Genomic DNA, 17,675 nt, shown 5'->3' on the forward strand with positions numbered 1-17,675 from the left:
GGTTACCATGCACGGTTGTACAGGCTGTTCACTGCGTAAGTTCTCCTGACTAACATAGTCACTAAGAACTGAATCCTATCCTGTACTCTGCTTGCCAAGTCATGTGACCTGGCATAGGACTGCATCCAACCAGAGAAAAGGGAGTCTTTTTCTAATGCACACAATGGTGCTGTGTGTTCTAGCAGCCAGCTCACTTCAGAAGTTATTTTAATCATCCAGGCCTGAGTGGAAGAGACCTGACTTAGGGTTGGAGTCATAGCCTGAGAAGTCAGAAGTTGATGCAAAAGACATTTGGGAGCATAATACAACCCTTAAAAAAAAAAAAAGATGTTTAGAGATAATGAGAATGGGTGGAAATATGAACCTGATTTCTCTGTGGGGTCTGAAGGGCAACATGATACAGAGAGGAAAAAAGAAGCAGCTGGAGAAGCAGTAGGATGAATTTTGTCTCCTGCCAGCTCTCTGGGAAATTATAGCTGGGTATCTGAACAAAATGCCCACCTAAAAGACATAAAGTGGAGCTCAGAAAAGGGGTCAGGGCTAGAGGGAGAAAAGGTAGAGAGGCTTTGGAGGGAGGACAGAGAACCCAAAGATTAGACAGTCACCTGGACAACAAGATGGTGGTCAAATTGGGGTATGGCTCCATATGAGAGAAAGTGTTTTGCACTGTTAGAACTGAATTTTTCTTTTTTTTCTTTATTTATGTTTATTTACTTTTGAGAGAGAGCATGCATGTGCGAGGAGGACAGGCAGAGAGAGAGGGAGACAGAGGATCCCAAGCAGGCTTCAGGCTCTGAGCTGTCAGCACAGCTCACAAACCACAAGATCATGACCTGAGCCAAAGTCAAACGCTTAACCAACTGAGCCACCCAGGCACCCCTAGAAATGGATTTAAATTTTTCCTTGCCATTAACCATCCAGGACCCCTTGCAGACACTAATTCCTCTGAACCTCAATTTCTTTAAAAATTATCATAATACCTACTTTACAGAGCTGTTGAGAAAATTAAATTAAGTGTTTGAACTGCCTGACACAACATGTAGCAAGAATCAGGGGCTCAACACCCATAACCATTACTAGAAATACCACTGCTATTATTCTCAGCAAAGGGCTATGCTCCAAGTCTTGGAAAACACCTACAGAGCAGGACAGAACACGAGCAGAGCCATCTGAGACATATTAAAAGGATGTTTGATAAGTAACAGACTTCCCAAGAGATGTGTACTAGGTCCATGCCCCTTTCTCCTAGAGACAGAGTTTAATATATGAATATGATTTTGATAAGTGACATGTAATATGAGCTTCTCTATGAATGAACTGGAATCACATCTGAGCTGGGTTTGGCATCAGGAGAGCTGAAGACAGGGAAGGGGTGATGCTATAAAGGCCCTGATGAAGAAGAAAGATTCCATGAAGCCCAGTGCTGAAACTGCCTTGACCAGCCTGGGATTAATCAAGGGTGAATGCGAGGCAGCCAGCCCTGTTTTAGGGAACTGGAATCAGTCTGGGGGGCTCTCAAGGAAGAAGGGCCAGGGGTGCCTGAGTGACTCAGTCAGTTGAGTCTCCAACTCTTGATTTTGGCTGAGGTCATGATCTCACAGTTCATGAGTTAAAGCCCCAGGTAGGCTCTGCACTGACAGCACAAAGCCTTCATGGATCTCTCTCTCTCCCTCAATCTCTCTGTTCCTCCCTTACTTGCACGTGTGTGCTCTCGCTCTCTCTCTCTCAAAATGAATAAATAAGCCTAAAAAAAAAAAAAGAAAAGAAGGGCCAAATGTTTCCAGGAATGGAACCTGGAGGCAGACAGAACAGTCTGGAAGTGGGGCATTGTATCTGCAGCATCTTGACTTCCTAGCAGTTCTGACCAAGATCTTGCGTCCTCTTACTTTGGCCCCTTGAACCTTAGGATGTCTGTGTGGAGCTGAATCTGGGACACTGAGTCTGCCCTGACCACCTCTCCAGACTCATACTTACTGAAACTAACCAGAGACAGAAGAGATCCATCATGTCCCTGGTAAAATTGAAGAAGACACTATTTCGTTCATTCATTCATTCATTTCAAAACATATTTATTGGTGACTTCGTTCCTCCAGACACTAAGGATAAAATAGTGAACAACCTCCTCTCTGACTCTAGCCACTGCCCTGTCCTAGCTAAGCAGAGGTCTACCCTTCTTCCTTTTACCATTGCCCCCACCTCCTGGATCTAAGGTGCTGAAAACTTTCCAGGGACTTCATATCTAGCCTGGCTCTGGTGCTTCAGCAGTTGCCCCAAGCTGCTTTCCCTCCATTGTCTCCTGCCCGCTGCACTTATCTGCAAACTGGCTCTGTGTCCCTTTAGTTTAAGCACGCCCACCAGCTCTATGGCTTAATGTGTTCACTGTTTTATGGCTCCTAAAGGGCTCTGCATTCTTTGAATCATGGAAACCTCACCTCAGCTCTGAGACAGGTGGAGGCAAGACTTATCCACTTCAGGGGCACCTAGATTGCTCAGTCGGTGGAGCGTCCGACTCTGTCTCAGGTCATGATCTCACGGTTCATGAGTTCCAGCCCTGCATCAGGCTCTCCGCTGTCAGCACAGAGTTGGCTTCTGATAATCTGTCTCCCCCCTGGCCCCTACCTCTCTCACACTTGTGCTCTTTGTCTCTCTCTCTCAAAAAAATTTTTTTAAAGGAATTATCCACTTAACAAATTTGGAAATAGAACGTTTAGGATGCCTGCATGGTATCTTGTGTCTCTTCAAATTTTCTACATTCTATATTAAAATGTTGAATTATTTTATGTGTTACTTATACCTTGCTTATTTCAAAAAACATATATGAATATTATATTCATCTCTAATAGGAGATATTCTAGTCTCTGAGCCTTTTGGATATTGATAGTTATAAATAGAGCCTTAGAAGTCACAGTGGCAATTATTCCTGCCCTCTGCTTACTCCCAAGCCCAATGCTTGGCCTAAAATAGCCCCTCCTTCTCACAAGGAGTTTGCTGAACCAGCTCCAGCTTCTTAAATGAGCTCCCAGAAGCTGATCTTCTCTCCTGGGAAATTTATCACTAAATTCATCACTGTTTAACACCAACCACATTACACTGAAGTTGTGTGATGGTGTCCTGCCCTCCCCAGTGACCAAAATGTCCTAAGGAGTGAGAGAAAGCACAGGCCCTGGTGCCTAGCACTGTGCATGGCACACACAATTAGTGAGCCTGGTTCACACTTCCCTAAATGTTGTTCATGATCCCTTCTCTACTGATTACCCTACAACAAACAGTTCTTCTCAGGCTTCCTAGATGTCAATATTCATATTCATGTTGTTCTTGGTATTTGCTTAGCTGTTCTTAGTACTTCCATCCATGTGATTGTAAACTCTTTATTTTTATTTTTTTAAGTTATTTATTTATGGGGGAAGGGGGGATGCAGAGAGATGGAGAGAGAGAGAATCCCCAGCAGGCTCTGCACTGATAGCACAGAGCCCCACATGGGGCTTGAACTCACAAACCATGAAATCATGACCTGAGCCAAAATACGAGTCAGATGCTTAACTGACTTAGCCACCCAGGCACCCCATGATTGTAAACTCTTAAAAGACAGAGGGTTTAGCTCCACTGTAAAGCACTCAACAGAGCATAGTTCCATTCCGTACTCTGAACGTTGCTTAGTAAAATGTTTTTGATCTTGGTAGTTGGCTGATGGTGGTAAAAGTAAAAGCCATTAGGACTGTGATTAATGAAGATACTTTATGCAAGTTTTCCCCCAAGCATAAGCAAGAGGACATGTAATCCCATTACCCATACTCAATCTTTCACTCTTGGGGGATTTCCTTGCTAATTAGTCTGAAGCTGTAATTTAGCCTATACTTTAAGGAATGTGTCACATGAGGACACTGCTAATTTATTTCTGACCTTCCTTGAATTTAGAGGCACATATGCTTTGACCAGCATTCCTCCCAGTTGCTAGCTTCTCACCACAAAAAAAAAAAAAAAAATGGAATAGTTTGTCCAAGACCTGAGAAGGGGAGGCAAGTTCAGAGCACATACCCTAACTCTTGGCCTATATAAGGGTTTGGTCCAGCTCTCCTGCTTTATTCCCTCAACCCTGCCTTCTAATGACTAAGCAGAATGAGCTTTACGCTGCACTGCCAAGACTTTGAAGTGGACAAAGAAATATGAGCAGAAATGAAATCTGTCATATGTAAGTGGAAACTTTAAGAGACAATGCACAATTTGCTACAATCCCTCTTCCTTCTGCCACAAGGAGAAGGTTCCAGTTGGTGGCTACTCTAACAGTTTAGGTCGCCAAATGAGGACAGCCTGCAGCACATTCCCAGATAGACATGCAGAGTAAGCAAGAAATATACTTGCTATTTTAAGTCACTAAGATTTGGGGGTTGTTTGTTACTGAAGCATAACCTGGCCCATGCTGACTGATACAATTATCCTAAGTAAAGAAACTCCTATCCCAGACTTTGACAAGGTGTATTTTGCCAGAATTTCCTCCTGGAGACCTACCTCTACAGTTTACCTCAGCGAATAGCCTTGCTGATCCCAAGAAATTCCATGGCTCCTGTATCACTAGACTCTCCCTCCAAAATACTCTACTCACAACATTCCACTCCTGGAAAACGCCACTCCACTCCTCCTTTTCCAGAAGTCCAGCAAAAAGGCTCCACTGGGGTGTGATGGAAAAGTGTGTAATCCATCATACATCTCATATTGTTCACTTCTCCCAGCTCCCAGCCTTGAAGGATGTGAGGCCTAGCAGGGCCCCCGGGCCACTGAGGGAACAGGAGTCACCCAGTTGCCATGTTCTGACAGCTTGTCACATTATTTTTCCCTGTGGGGGCTCTGATCCCTCCATCTAACCTTCTTCTCGGTCCCCTGAGACCATGGGCCTCTATACAAGGCTCCCCAGGCAAAGCAAAGCAAGATTGATGCCCTACAAATGGCCGGCCATGCCCGGGAGGGCTCTCAGTTCAATGCCTGGAGCAGTCTCGCGTTCCCACACTAGACACCAGAGCGGGAGCTCAGAGCCAGGGCGGCAAGAATTCAACCTTTATTTATCTTGGAACACAAATGATCTGCCACACTCCCCTAATCTCCCTGGACCTCTCACCTTACCTACTCAAAACCTTTCTGAAGCGCCTGGGTCTTCCTGGGATAACATGTGATTCATACTGCCCTTTGGACAGAGGGACTGGAGCCATGAGAGAATCAAAAAGTTTGAAGGCAAAATACTCATTTAAATATCGACCAAGGGGCATTCCCCACCCTTGTGCCTCTTTCTGCATTTGGCCCTTATTACAACAAGTAGTGTTTGACAACTGTAGGCTGGGTTGTGCTGCTAAAGAACCATGAATTAGTATTAATGCTAATGGCTATTTGTATCCACAGTTCCCTGCACTCCAGGTAAAAACCTCCTAAGGGTTTGGGCCTGAAAGCAGGGCTTCAGGGACTTCTGGGGGCAGGGATGGGGAGGGGGGGCTGTTGAGCAATACATATAAAAATGATTTCATCTAAATTCCCTGAGTGGTTTCATAGACCAAAGCACCTCTGAAGGACAAAAAGACAACTGTAAAATTACCTGAAAATAAATGCTTCTGAAGTGTTCAGAAATAATCCAGGATGAGGAGAATTGGGAGGCCGATAACTAATCCATCAGCTTTTTTTTTTTTTTATCCCGCATCTAGACTTTTTTCTTCCAAGGCCGCAGCCTGTCACCATGCAGTTTATCAGCCGTCACTCCATCTCGATTCTGGGTGACATGAGATCAATGGCCTAAAACTGCTCTCAGATCTACGCAGAAATTTATAACACCAGGCTCTGCAGTGCCCTGGCGGGGCCTGGGTCCCAGGGCTCTGAGGGCGAGGCTGCCACGCAGACTTCATTTCCATTTCAAAAGTGGATTGTGACCCACATGGAGCAGGCGAGTTCAAGCCATCAGATGCAAAGGAAGGCCTGAGTCAGAAGTCTTCAGCACTTACAGAACAATGACTTTGAGGAAAAAAGAAAAAAAAAAAAAACAGTCAATGATTAAATTCTCTCTGCCTTGAAAAGGCTCCAATTCCTGCTTTAATTTCTTTTGAATCATGTGGCATTTATTAATAACCAAACCCCAAATTTGCAACAACATATTTTAGGCTCTGAAAGCAGTCAATCCATCCAATTTATCTAACTACAGAACTCCTGAGTATGGTTTGAGCAGAGATTTGTGTTTTTTTTTTTCATCCTCACTGAGGGTTCCTTTGATTATCGATAACCTCTTCTTTTCCACCATGAACTCTGTAATTCGCCTGTAATTCTGCCTCAGAGTGCCCATCCTCCATCAACAGGATCCTAGGAAGCCCCGCCATATCCCATATCCTATATTTTCCAACCAAAAGGCTCCAGGGAAATTCTTATTCCCTGCCCCTCAACACACTGAATCTTTGGGTGATGAGGAGGACACTGGCTTTCTGTCCACACCCCCAGGCCATGGGCAGCTGTGGAACATGCCGCTTCTCACCCCCTCTACCAGCACTATTTGTCTTGGACTTATGTCCAACAAAAGACCTACTGTGAAGGACTCTGGACTTGCTCCAGGCTGAACCCAGGGAAGACTCAACTTTCTGAGCAAAAAGAATCCCCTCTCTCTCACTGCTGTCTGCCTGAACTCTCCTTGGAACCAGACATCCAAGAGGAGGTTCCTGCAAGAAACTGCATTCTCCAGAGGACTGGAGATGCTGGAGATCACCAGCCAGCTCCTGCGGGCCCTACGTGCTCCAGCACCCTCTGGCAGGTTGGCAGATAATGGTCCTCTGGCTCGACCCACAGACAGCAAGTGCCATCTCAGTGCATGTATCTCTATCCTGAGTCTCCTGGGATTTGGCCAGACCACTATGGAGCTAGTGACTGTTCCCAAACCAGTAACTTGAGAGAGTTTCCCTTCACCTCCCTCCTAGATCAGGGTCTACCAGTTTCCACAGTCTTTGTTCCACTTTCCTGCCCTACCCTGGTGAACCTGTGATTTCACAATGACATCCTTCAACCCCATTGCCTAAGGATAGAACTAGAATTCCTTAATGTGGTATATGAAGCACTGACCTGCTCACTCTGACTTTCTTCACCCCAATGCCCCTAACCCAGACCCTCATGGCAACTCATACCTCAACCCTTGGACTTCATGCCATTGAGCTTCCTATTCCTGCAAGAAGGAATGACCTATTCATCTGCACCCCTCTCTCTCCCTTTCTATCCCTAGCTAATGTCTACTCATCCTTCATATTTCAGCTCAAATGTTAACCTCCTGCAGAAAGCTTTCCCTGAGCATCTCCACCGCTCAGCGCATTGGGACCCCTCCTCTGGGTTCATGCACCACTACTCTTGACCTGTGGCCTGAATTCAGGTATTCTGCTCCCCTAAAGACTGTGGGTAGCCACCTGTGATAGGCTGCAGCACGGGCCTTCATCACAGCAGTCATCATACCCAATCGTGGTATCCTTCCTCATTTATGTTTCCTCACTCAGGGCTGGCATACAAAGTCTACTAGTTATTTTCTTCCTCTTCTCCTTTTCCTCCTCCTCCTCTCTTCTTCTTCCTCCTTTTCCTCCTTCTCCTCCGCCTCTCCTCCTTTTCCTCCTTCTCCTCCTCCTCCTCCTTCTTCTTCAAATAAAGCTAGGAGAAAAGCATAGAACAGATCCTCCCGCACAGCCCTCAGAAGAAACCTGTCAACACCTTGATGTTAGATTTCCAGCCTCCAGAACTGTGAGAAAATAAATGTCCATTGTTTAAACAGCACTGTAGTTTCTGGCAGTCCTGGTAGACTAATGTTAAGGGGAAGCACAGGGTCAAACACTGACTCCATGTAAGGCACAGGAAGTCACCTGCTACTCCTGAGCATCCTAGGAGGGAAAGTCTTCTGGAATAATCAAGCTCCCCCAGAATTATGGGCTGCTGTCCACTAAATATTTGTGTCTGTTGGTGGTTTCAGTCATGATAGATGGCTTTTGTAGTAAAGAATGGTGGAAAAGCCCACTGGAAATTCCTTTTTGCCATCATCTGATATCAACCAGAGAGTAAGGTTCCAAAAAATTTTGAAATTACATGAAAGCATTAAAATTACATGAGCCCTCACATGACCATTTCTCTCCTTCCATTGGGATCTATGCACCTACCACTATATCTATTATTATTTCCAGAAGGGTAGAAGGAAAAAAGAAATCAGAAGGACAGTTAAAAGGAAAGCAAAGAAGCAGACAGGAAATGTGAGGGTTGTTCTTTTATTTTGTTTTCTATTTTGTCTTTCTGAATAAATACCTCACCTATAAAATAAGAAGTTCAGATTATACCTCTTTGTACTTTAAAAGGAATGATAATTAACATGTGTTCAGGACTTCCTAAGCACCTGATTCTGCATTATCTTACAGAGTCCTTAAATCAACTTTATAAAGTATTATTATTATCCCCATTTACAGAGATATCTTAACCCAGGGTTAAGCAGCAATTCACTGGTATCAGATCTGAACCCAAGCAGGATGACTCAAAGCCTGCAGTCCACAGCCTATATTTTGTTTCTTCTCAGGTTAAGCAGGCATCCCCCAGGGGCCCGACACACAGAACACAAGAGAGGATGAGTAGCCCAAGACTTGGAAATGGTCCAGGATTTGTGAGCATCTTGGCACTGGGATCAATCTAAAATCAATGTTTAAACAACAGTTACCCTCACCCCCAAACTGTCTCATCTGACTGCTCAGTTTGAATTATGGCTACGGAGGATGTTACTCTGTGGTTGGTATTAAAGTTTAAAAGTCACTGCCAATAAAAAAGGGAGGTGCATTTTAAAAAATATAAGTTAGCATTTGGAGCATAGGAAAGAGATTGGTTGCATTTCTAGAGAGCAAACCCCAGCAAAACTCAGCGACATAAATTCTAAGAGATTTCTACAAAGTGTGATTCCTTACAAGAATGAGGTGAATATTTCTGAAGAGCTGCCTCTGTTCTCTGCTTGGAGGAGCACTTGCTGCAAACTTCCCTGGAAGGTGTATGGATGGAGTGAGCCTGTCCAAGAAAAAACAATAGGCCCTGAGCTTTTTTTTTTTTTTTAATAGTTAAAAGGTTAAAAAATAACCCCTCTCCCCATCCATCCTTAGAATTACACTTTCCAGCGAAGTCTAGTTCCCTTTCCTGGTAGATATAATCCTAATTAAAAATAAATTACATGCTGTATAGAACTTGAAATGGAAAAGATAATCCTATTACATATGAGAATATATCCTGATTTTTCTTTCCCGCTAAACTGTGGGAGATATCAGATCAGGCTGAGCCCCCCATTGTCGCCGCTTTGAAAACTTTCCTAGAGCCCTAATCCGTCACGTGACGCCCGTGTCAATCTCGGGGTCTGCACGCGAGTTTCACAAAGCAGGCATTAGGCTCAGCAACAGAAACCCAGCTTTGCGGAGCCTGCAACATTAGCATTCCGAGAAAACGCCGGCCATTGTAGGGCTGTGTTTGTTCTCAGGATTGCGAGACTGTAGCCGGTGAAGTTGCTAAAACCCGGAGAAAGGGGCTCCTTTGAGCCTGCTCGGGCCTTTGGTATGATAACAAGTCGATTCGAGCTGCTTTTGTGCGGTGGGATCGGCGCGGGGGAAGGCGAGCTCCCCTGCCTTCCCTCCGACCCCTCCGGCTCCACCTCCATGGACATTTTGCTTCCCCCAGGAGTTGCTGTAGGCGCTGATGCGCTATTTTAAATCGTATTTCAATAATCTGGAGGCCGCAGGAGGCAGGGCCGGGAGCTAGCTCTGCTCGCGTGCCTTCACACCTCTGCCGCCGGCTCCGAAGGCGGTGTTCGCCGCCAGCCTCCAGCGGCTCCCCGGCCGGGACTCTGAACCCAGCGCTTCCTGGCGCCGCTGCAGTCGGGGTCACTTCCGAGCGGCCGAGTCGCTACCCCAGGATAAAATGCTTTAGACCAGCTACTAGCCGCCTCCACACCCCTCCTACCACCTCCTGGCTTGTGTCTGTTCTGCCACTCCCTTCCCCTTTCCCCCAGCACGCCTTCCAGTGTTTCAGTCTGGAGAATAAGCAAGATGACGCGAAGCGCTTTGAATAAAAATATCAGGTAGTTGGAATTCTCCAGCCAAGCAAAAATAAAACAAATTTAAACAGCACGCGGTTGGAGTCCTGTGTTGCGACCCAAAACTGAGAGGCTCTGGGCCGCAGGGGGCGCAGTCGTGGGGTCCGGTTCCCAGTCACTAGCGACCGTGCTCTAGGCAATTGTCTACTCACGGAAACATCTGAAAACATCTTTCTCTGCTATTCTGGCCCCACGGCCCTCACCCTCCTCCTCCCCTAGTCCTTCCCTGGGTTCTTGGCTTCACAGCCACTGCACCGCACGGACCTGACCTCTAGGGGGTTACACTAATGGCACCGGGAGGCCACTGTCTGACTGCGGAGTTCTGAATCTGTTCGAGTCTGGGCTGACTCTGGAAAGGGGGAAGAAGGAGGGCACGACCCTGGAAACACTAAAGGTCACTAGCAGGCCCCAGGCCGGGATGGGAGTGCTGCGGAGCTCGGAAAGAAGACAGGAAGTTCTTTTGGCTGTGCATACCCGCCGAGAAATGTCTCTTAGGCAGAAGCAGAGAAAAAGCAAGCTATTAATTGGCAGCTGGGGGGGGGGGGTGGAGTGGAGTGGAAGGGAAGGCTAGGGAATTGGGCTCCTGCAGGGGGCGTCGCCTGCTCACCATCCCTGCGCGGCTGCAGTTTGCCTGGCATCAATGCTTTTAGCGATACCAGGGCAGCAAGGTGAAAAAGGCAGGAAAGGAACCCAGAGGCACACGGCTCTGAGGACGCCCCCAACCATCCACCGCCCCGCCCTCTTCTCAGTCTCCTAAGAACTGTATTTATTGATCTCCGGGGCTTCGTGTGTGTGTGTGTGTGTGTGTGTGTGTGTGTGTGTGTGTGTTTTGTTTGTTTGTTTTATGTTTTGCTCTTTAGCAATTCCAGGGCTCCTACTTCATTCTCCTTCACCGGCACTGCACCCCCACCTTCCTGCTAGGTCTCCCTACGGAGGGGGGTGGGGGGAGGGGAACTCCTGAACTTCTTCTGAAAAGACCCCAGGACATATTCACTCAGGTTTGAGGGAATTGGATGCTGACTGCAGGAATAAAATCTGGATTCAGAAGAACATTTACTAAATACAGTCTGCTTATCAAATCCATCGCTTTAAAAAAAATTTCTTGCAGTGTGTGGCTTTTGTTTTTACCTCTCCTCCTTCATGTGTATTTGCATAACCTGTTCAATAAAGCTCTTCAATAACAATTCGGCTTGTACCTGCTTGGAGCTCCATCTCCCTGGTCTTCACGGATCCTGGGGGTGAGGGGAATACCTGTGGGAGGAACACCGCAAAGCCTGGCAAGTCCCGGGACCGCCCAGCCCAGAGTTTGGAAATACCAAAGCTCCACACGTTTGTAGGCAGATGGTTAAGTTCCCCCAGGTTAGTGCCAGGTTTCAACCTCATGCTGTGATTTTGTTCTTCTGGAACAGGATGAGTGTTACTTCTCCGAGTAGCCCTATTAGAACAGAAAGAAAATCCTCTAAATAGGCGGAACAAGGCATCAGGAGGGAAAGTTCTCTAAATGCACTTTAATACGAGCCGGGTATTGTGTGGAATTCAGCGCCCATCACCGTTTAGCCTGAGAGTTATGGCAGTGATTGGGGATGAATAGAGGAACATAATGGATACATGTGGCGTTTGCTCATTATATTCAAGTTAGCCCAACTCCGCAGTGGAAACTGTTCAACTTTCTCTCCCCTTAGCTTGTCACAGTGAAATAATACAGACATTGGGGCCTCCAATGGGATCGCCTGCCATGCCATTCTATTTCCACTGCTAACGAGGGCTTCATAAGCCTTTGATACAGTCTGATCTTTGAAACCTTTCCAAATCTCCTCAAGCTTATGCTAAATCCTATTTGGAACTTTTTTTTTTCCTGGCCTGCTAGGGCGCAGGGCTTAAGAAAGCCATTTGGACAGTGACATGCATACTAACACATCGCAGAGCTCTTTTCTGAAAGGGAAGTGGCAGCCCTGATCGCCGTGGCTCACACGAGTAAAACACAATTGCTGTACACAAATTTGAATAAAATCAATTCTTTCTTATCCTTAGGACTTCTAAATCGAGAGACTGCATCTGAGAGCCGTGGGAAGCTGGGAGAGAAGGCTAGCAAAATCTTACTGCGCTGAGCAAGTCGGTGGAGTGAAAGGAAAAAGGTTTAGAAGCCTCCTAGATGCAAAATGCAGAAAGTGGCTGGGGGGTCCCAAACCACTACCTCGAAATCCAAGCTTGTTTATTGTCAATTCAGCCGGTCCTGGACAGGCACAATTAACAAAACCATCCGCTCCTTTTGCTCCCGGCGACCCGTGCCAACTCGTCTGTATTCAGGGCGCTGACAGGAACGGAAAAAAAGGGCGAAAGGAGTTAAAGAAACAAAGAATAGATTCCCTAATTTTCCTTTCTTGTTTTCCCCTCTAAGCCTTTCCACATTAAAGGGATTGTCAGAGGCTGGCGTAGGAGCGGCGCGATGGCGAAGCTGCCATTGGCTGCCCGGCTCTGGCTATTTGCATATCGGCTGCTATAAAAGCAGAGGCGACGCGCAGCGGTGCAGCTCCAGCAGCAAGAAGGAAGGGAGAGGTGTGTAGTGTGGGCTGGTCTGAGCGTTCTCAGAGCCCGCCGGAACCTCCAGCTGCCGTCCGCAGATCTCCCGCACTGGGCTCGCAAAGAGCGTGCTCCGAGGAGCGTGGGACTCACGCCCGGACCTACACCTGCAAACCAGAAAGGAGTTGCTCCCTCAGCCTTTTGGAATAGTACTTAGGGCTAGCAGCATGAGTCTGGTGAGGCGCGGGGGCAGCCCCTGCCTTTTCCCTTTACAGCTCTTCAGCCTCTGTTGGGTTCTCTCAGTGGCCCAGAGCAAGACAGTGCGATACAGCACCTTCGAAGAGGACGCCCCTGGCACCGTCATCGGGACCCTGGCTGAGGACCTGCATATGAAAGTATCCGGAGACACAAGCTTCCGCCTGATGAAGCAGTTCAACAGCTCGCTGATCCGGGTGCGAGAGGGCGACGGGCAGCTGACCGTCGGGGACGCGGGCCTGGACCGCGAGCGACTGTGCGGCCAAGCGCCACAGTGCGTGCTGGCCTTCGACGTGGTCAGCTTCTCGCAGGAGCAGTTCCGGCTGGTACACGTGGAGGTGGAGGTGAGGGACATCAACGATCACGCGCCGCGCTTTCCCCGGGCCCAGATCCCCGTGGAGGTGTCCGAGGGCGCGGCTGTGGGCACGCGCATCCCCCTGGAGGTGCCGGTGGACGAGGATGTGGGAGCCAACGGGCTGCAGAGCGTGCGCCTGGCCGAGCCTCACAGCCCCTTCCGCGTGGAGCTGCAGACGCGCGCGGACGGCGCCCAGTGCGCGGACCTGGTGCTGCTGCAGGAGCTGGACCGCGAGAGCCAAGCCGCCTACAGCCTGGAGCTAGTGGCCCAGGACGGCGGCCGCCCGCCGCGCTCTGCCACGGCCGCCCTCAGTGTGCGAGTACTGGACGCCAACGACCACAGCCCGGCCTTCCCGCAGGGCGCCGTGGCGGAGGTGGAGCTGGCGGAGGACGCGCCCGTGGGCTCCTTGCTTCTGGACCTGGACGCAGCTGACCCCGACGAGGGTCCCAACGGCGACGTGGTGTTTGCCTTCGGTGCCCGCACCCCGCCGGAGGCACGCCGCCTCTTCCGCCTGGACCCGCGCTCGGGCCGCCTCACCCTGGCAGGACCCGTGGACTACGAGCGCCAGGACACCTATGAGCTAGACGTGAGGGCCCAGGACCGCGGTCCCGGGCCCCGGGCCTCCACCTGCAAAGTCATCGTGCGCATCCGCGACGTCAATGACAACGCTCCGGACATCACCATCACCCCGCTGGCCGCCCCGGGCGCGCCTGCCGCCTCTCCCTTCGCCGCCGCCGCCGCCGCCGCCGCTCTTGGGGGTGCGGACGCGACCTCACCGACCGGGCCTGGGACGCCAGAGGCCGGCGCCATCTCGCTGGTGCCAGAGGGGGCGGCGCGCGAGAGCCTGGTGGCGCTGGTCAGCACCTCGGACAGAGACTCGGGAGCCAATGGGCAGGTGCGCTGCGCCCTCTACGGGCACGAGCACTTCAGGCTGCAGCCGGCCTACGCGGGCAGCTACCTGGTGGTGACTGCGGCGTCCCTGGACCGCGAGCGCATCGCTGAGTACAACCTGACGCTGGTGGCCGAGGACAGAGGCTCGCCTCCGCTTCGCACCGTGCGCCCCTACACGGTGCGCGTGAGCGACGAGAACGACAACGCGCCACTCTTCACACGACCGGTCTACGAGGTGTCTGTACGTGAGAACAACCCCCCAGGGGCCTACTTGGCCACAGTGGCCGCCCGGGACCCGGACCTGGGCCGCAACGGCCAGGTCACCTACCGGCTGCTGGAGGCCGAAGTAGGCCGTGCGGGGGGCTCGGTGTCCACCTATGTGTCGGTGGACCCGGCTACCGGGGCCATCTACGCGCTGCGAAGCTTCGACCATGAGACGCTACGCCAGCTCGACGTGCGCATCCAGGCGAGCGACGGTGGCTCCCCTCAACTCTCCAGCAGTGCCCTGGTGCAAGTGAGGGTACTGGACCAGAACGACCACGCACCCGTCCTGGTGCACCCGGTGCCGGCCAACGGGACCCTGGAAGTGGCGGTTCCCGGGCGCACGGCAAGGGACACGGCGGTGGCGCGCGTGCAGGCCCGGGATGCGGACGACGGTGCCAACGGGGAGCTGGCATTCGAGCTGCTGCAGCAGGAGCCACGAGAAGCCTTCGCCATCGGCCGCCGCACGGGGGAGATCGTGCTCACAGGCGACCTCTCGCAGGAGCCGCCGGGCCGCGTGTTCCGGGCTCTGTTGGTCATATCCGACGGCGGCCGCCCCCCGCTCTCCGCCACTGCCACTGTCAGCTTCGTGGTGACAGCAGGTGACGGCCGCGGGCTGGTGGCGCCCGCCAGTGCTGGGAGCACGGAGCGCTCTCGCCCGCCCGGCTCGCGGCTTGCGGCGTCGGGGCCGACGCTACAATGGGACACTCCGCTGATCGTCATCATCGTGTTGGCCGGAAGCTGCACGCTGCTGCTGGCCGCCATCATCGCCATCGCCACCACCTGCAACCGCCGGAAGAAGGAGGTGCGCAAAGGGGGGGCGCGCCGGGAAGAGCGGCCCGGGGCGGCGGGCGGCGGAGCCTCGGCTCCCGGCTCCCCGGAGGAGGCCGCCCGGGGAGCCGGGCCCAGGCCCAACATGTTCGACGTGCTCACCTTCCCTGGCAGCGGCAAAGCGCCCTTTGGCAGCCCCGCGGCCGACCCGCCCCCGCCCGCGGTCGCAGCGGCCGAAGTGCCGGGCTCAGAGGGCGGCAGCGCCACGGGGGAAAGCTCCTGTCACTTCGAGGGGCAGCAGCGGCTCCGCGGCGCGCACGCCGAGGTGAGGCCTTCCTTGGGCTGGGCGCCCCCCTCCGTGCTCCGCGGACAGGCTGGGGGAAGGGACTGGAGGGGTCTGGGTGTGCTTGCGCGGGAGAGGCCTAACCTGTCACACTTGTTTTTTTTTTTTTTTTTTTCTTGTCCAATCCTCACCGCTCCCTCCCCCCACCCCTTCCACCCCGCTACTCCCATTCCCTACTGCAGCCCTACGGTGCCTCCCCCGGCTTCGGAAAGGAGCCGGCGCCCCCCGTGGCGGTCTGGAAAGGACACTCTTTCAATACCATCTCCGGCCGAGAAGCAGAGAAGTTCAGCGGCAAAGACAGCGGCAAAGGGGACAGTGATTTCAACGACAGCGATTCTGACATCAGCGGGGACGCTTTGAAAAAGGATCTCATCAACCACATGCAGAGTGGTGAGGACTCTCCTTTCCTGCCAAGTTCAGCGTTCCTTCTCTCCCCGCCTCCTTCGGCCCTCTTCTGTCTCTGCTCCCAGCTCCCCTCCTCCTTTCCCACTTTGTTCAGTTCTCTGGGTTTGGGATCCCAGCCTTCCTCTGAGAGAGGAATTTCAAAATGCCTCGTGGAGGCAGCTCCATCAATTGAATAAAGAATACACTCCCATCCTGTTAGGCGGAGGCAGGGGTGACGCTAGCTACCTGAGAAGGGGAATTCTGCTTATCAGGTTTTTAAGTTGCTTCCAGCTAGAAGGGCTGAGCCAGCTTCGTATTAAAGGTGGCTTTCTACGAAGCAGTATTCCTTTCGCATCTTGAATCACCGCGTTCACCCTCATATTCTTCTTTTCAGCCTCACTGACCCCATCTGACATTCTGAAGAGGGAGGCGTAGCTGTGTGCAATCTCAGTAATAATCATCACGCTCTCTCCCTGTCTCTTTTCTGTTAGGACTGTGGGCGTGCACGGCTGAGTGTAAGATCCTGGGCCACTCTGACCGCTGCTGGAGCCCCTCATGCGGAGGGCCCAACACACACCCCCCGCCTCACCCACCACCGGCCCAGATGTCTACCTTCTGTAAGAGCACGTCCCTGCCTCGGGATCCTCTGCGCAGGGACAATTACTACCAGGCCCAGCTGCCCAAGACAGTGGGGCTTCAGAGCGTCTACGAGAAAGTGCTACACAGGGACTATGACAGGACAGTCACTCTGCTCTCCCCTCCCCGTCCTGGGAGGCTCCCAGACTTGCAGGAGATCGGAGTATCCCTCTACCAGTCCCCACCTGGCAGGTACCTGTCCCCAAAGAAGGAAGCCAATGAAAATGTATAATCCCATGCTGCATGTCTTCACAACATATACAGGTCACTCTGAGAAGCCCCTAAGTTATTGACAGGTTTCAGTGTTGTATATATAAATATGCAAGATGTGCCTTAAAATGAAGTTGTTGGAAGCTATTTCCAATCACATTGGTACTGTTTGGTATTTGCAAACAAAAATGTAGTTAATGTAATTTTTATGAAATGTGTGCAGTATTTAATTTTTCTTATCATGCTATTGCCTTTAATTTCATTTGCAGCTTGCCTTTTTCTTAGTGTTTTTAACCTGTACATTGTGTAATGTAATGTTTGTATATAATGAAATTTTGTTATATTTTTATATAATAAAAGCTAAAGTGGAAGTTATTGCCAAAGGAACTGTCTGTAAGACAAAAAAAAAGTGGGAATTACTTAATGGAAATTTACCTTTCACCTGAAACAACCTAGTGTTTGAGAATTTTTGCCTTGCCAAGTATACCTTGTATATCTTGAGTCTGTGGTAGATTTCAAGTTCACTATTATTTAATTATATTTGGTTTTCTGTAAACCGTGTCACTTATAAGCACAGTAATAAAGGATTTGTCATGTGTTTGAAGAATCTGCTAATTGCTTTTCATGAAGTTGCCTACAATTAGACATTCACAAATAATCTGAGTGTCAGAATTAAACCTTCTTTCAAGTGCTAATTATTTGGGCATTATTAATATTCACAGCAATATTAAACTTCCAAGTATTAGAAAGTCTCATCTGAGTTTTAAAAATACTTTATTTTGTAAATCATGCGCAACTCCATTTACATCAGGCACTCTATAAAATCCTTGTCCTCATTTATTCACTCAGCAGATATTTATGGTGCATCTACAAAAGTGGAGAAAGCTGTTTGGGCTGTTCATTCACTAATTAAACATCTGTTGAGTTTTTACTAACTGCAGTAACTC

The 17,675-nt window shown here is 50.2% G+C and overlaps 1 protein-coding gene and 2 long non-coding RNA genes across 4 annotated transcripts in view; 1 reads left to right on the forward strand and 2 right to left on the reverse strand.

Annotated features, from left to right (window-relative positions):
- LOC115289440 overlaps positions 1–5,763 on the reverse strand; it is a 48,127-nt gene extending 42,364 nt beyond the window's left edge. Inside the window, exon 1 of the long non-coding RNA XR_003907628.1 lies at positions 5,579–5,763. This is a non-coding gene — a long non-coding RNA (uncharacterized LOC115289440). The remainder of the gene's footprint in view (positions 1–5,578) is intronic.
- Positions 5,764–11,131: 5,368 nt separating this feature from the next.
- On the reverse strand, positions 11,132–12,405 carry LOC115289439. Its single transcript, XR_003907627.1, has 2 exons — positions 12,297–12,405; positions 11,132–11,537 (listed from the first exon to the last, which is right to left on the reverse strand). It is a non-coding gene; the product is annotated as an uncharacterized LOC115289439 (long non-coding RNA).
- A 217-nt stretch (positions 12,406–12,622) lies between these two features.
- Positions 12,623–17,332, forward strand: LOC115289438 (protocadherin-8). Of its 2 annotated transcripts, none has more exons than XM_029936640.1 (3): positions 12,623–15,480; positions 15,681–15,888; positions 16,374–17,332. In XM_029936640.1, the coding sequence occupies exons 1-3, from the start codon at positions 12,850–12,852 to the stop codon at positions 16,748–16,750; spliced, it is 3,216 nt and encodes a 1,071-aa protein (XP_029792500.1). In that variant the 5' UTR covers positions 12,623–12,849; the 3' UTR covers positions 16,751–17,332. The 2 variants fall into 2 exon arrangements, with proteins under 2 accessions (XP_029792500.1, XP_029792501.1); XM_029936641.1 differs by having other exon boundaries at positions 12,623–15,189.
- Positions 17,333–17,675: the final 343 nt, after the last annotated feature.

Source organism: Suricata suricatta, chromosome 4, assembly GCF_006229205.1.
Source record: "Suricata suricatta isolate VVHF042 chromosome 4, meerkat_22Aug2017_6uvM2_HiC, whole genome shotgun sequence".
Taxonomy (NCBI): Eukaryota; Metazoa; Chordata; class Mammalia; order Carnivora; family Herpestidae; genus Suricata; species Suricata suricatta.

Bases quoted from the DNA above. Each gene is read 5' to 3' on its own strand.
- LOC115289438 (XM_029936640.1), top strand. From the start codon at position 12,850: ATGAGTCTGGTGAGGCGCGGGGGCAGCCCCTGCCTTTTCCCTTTACAG. The intron at 15,481-15,680 runs GTGAGGCCTTCC...TCCCTACTGCAG, and splicing joins TCCGCGGCGCGCACGCCGAG to CCCTACGGTGCCTCCCCCGG. The intron at 15,889-16,373 runs GTGAGGACTCTC...CTTTTCTGTTAG, and splicing joins CATCAACCACATGCAGAGTG to GACTGTGGGCGTGCACGGCT.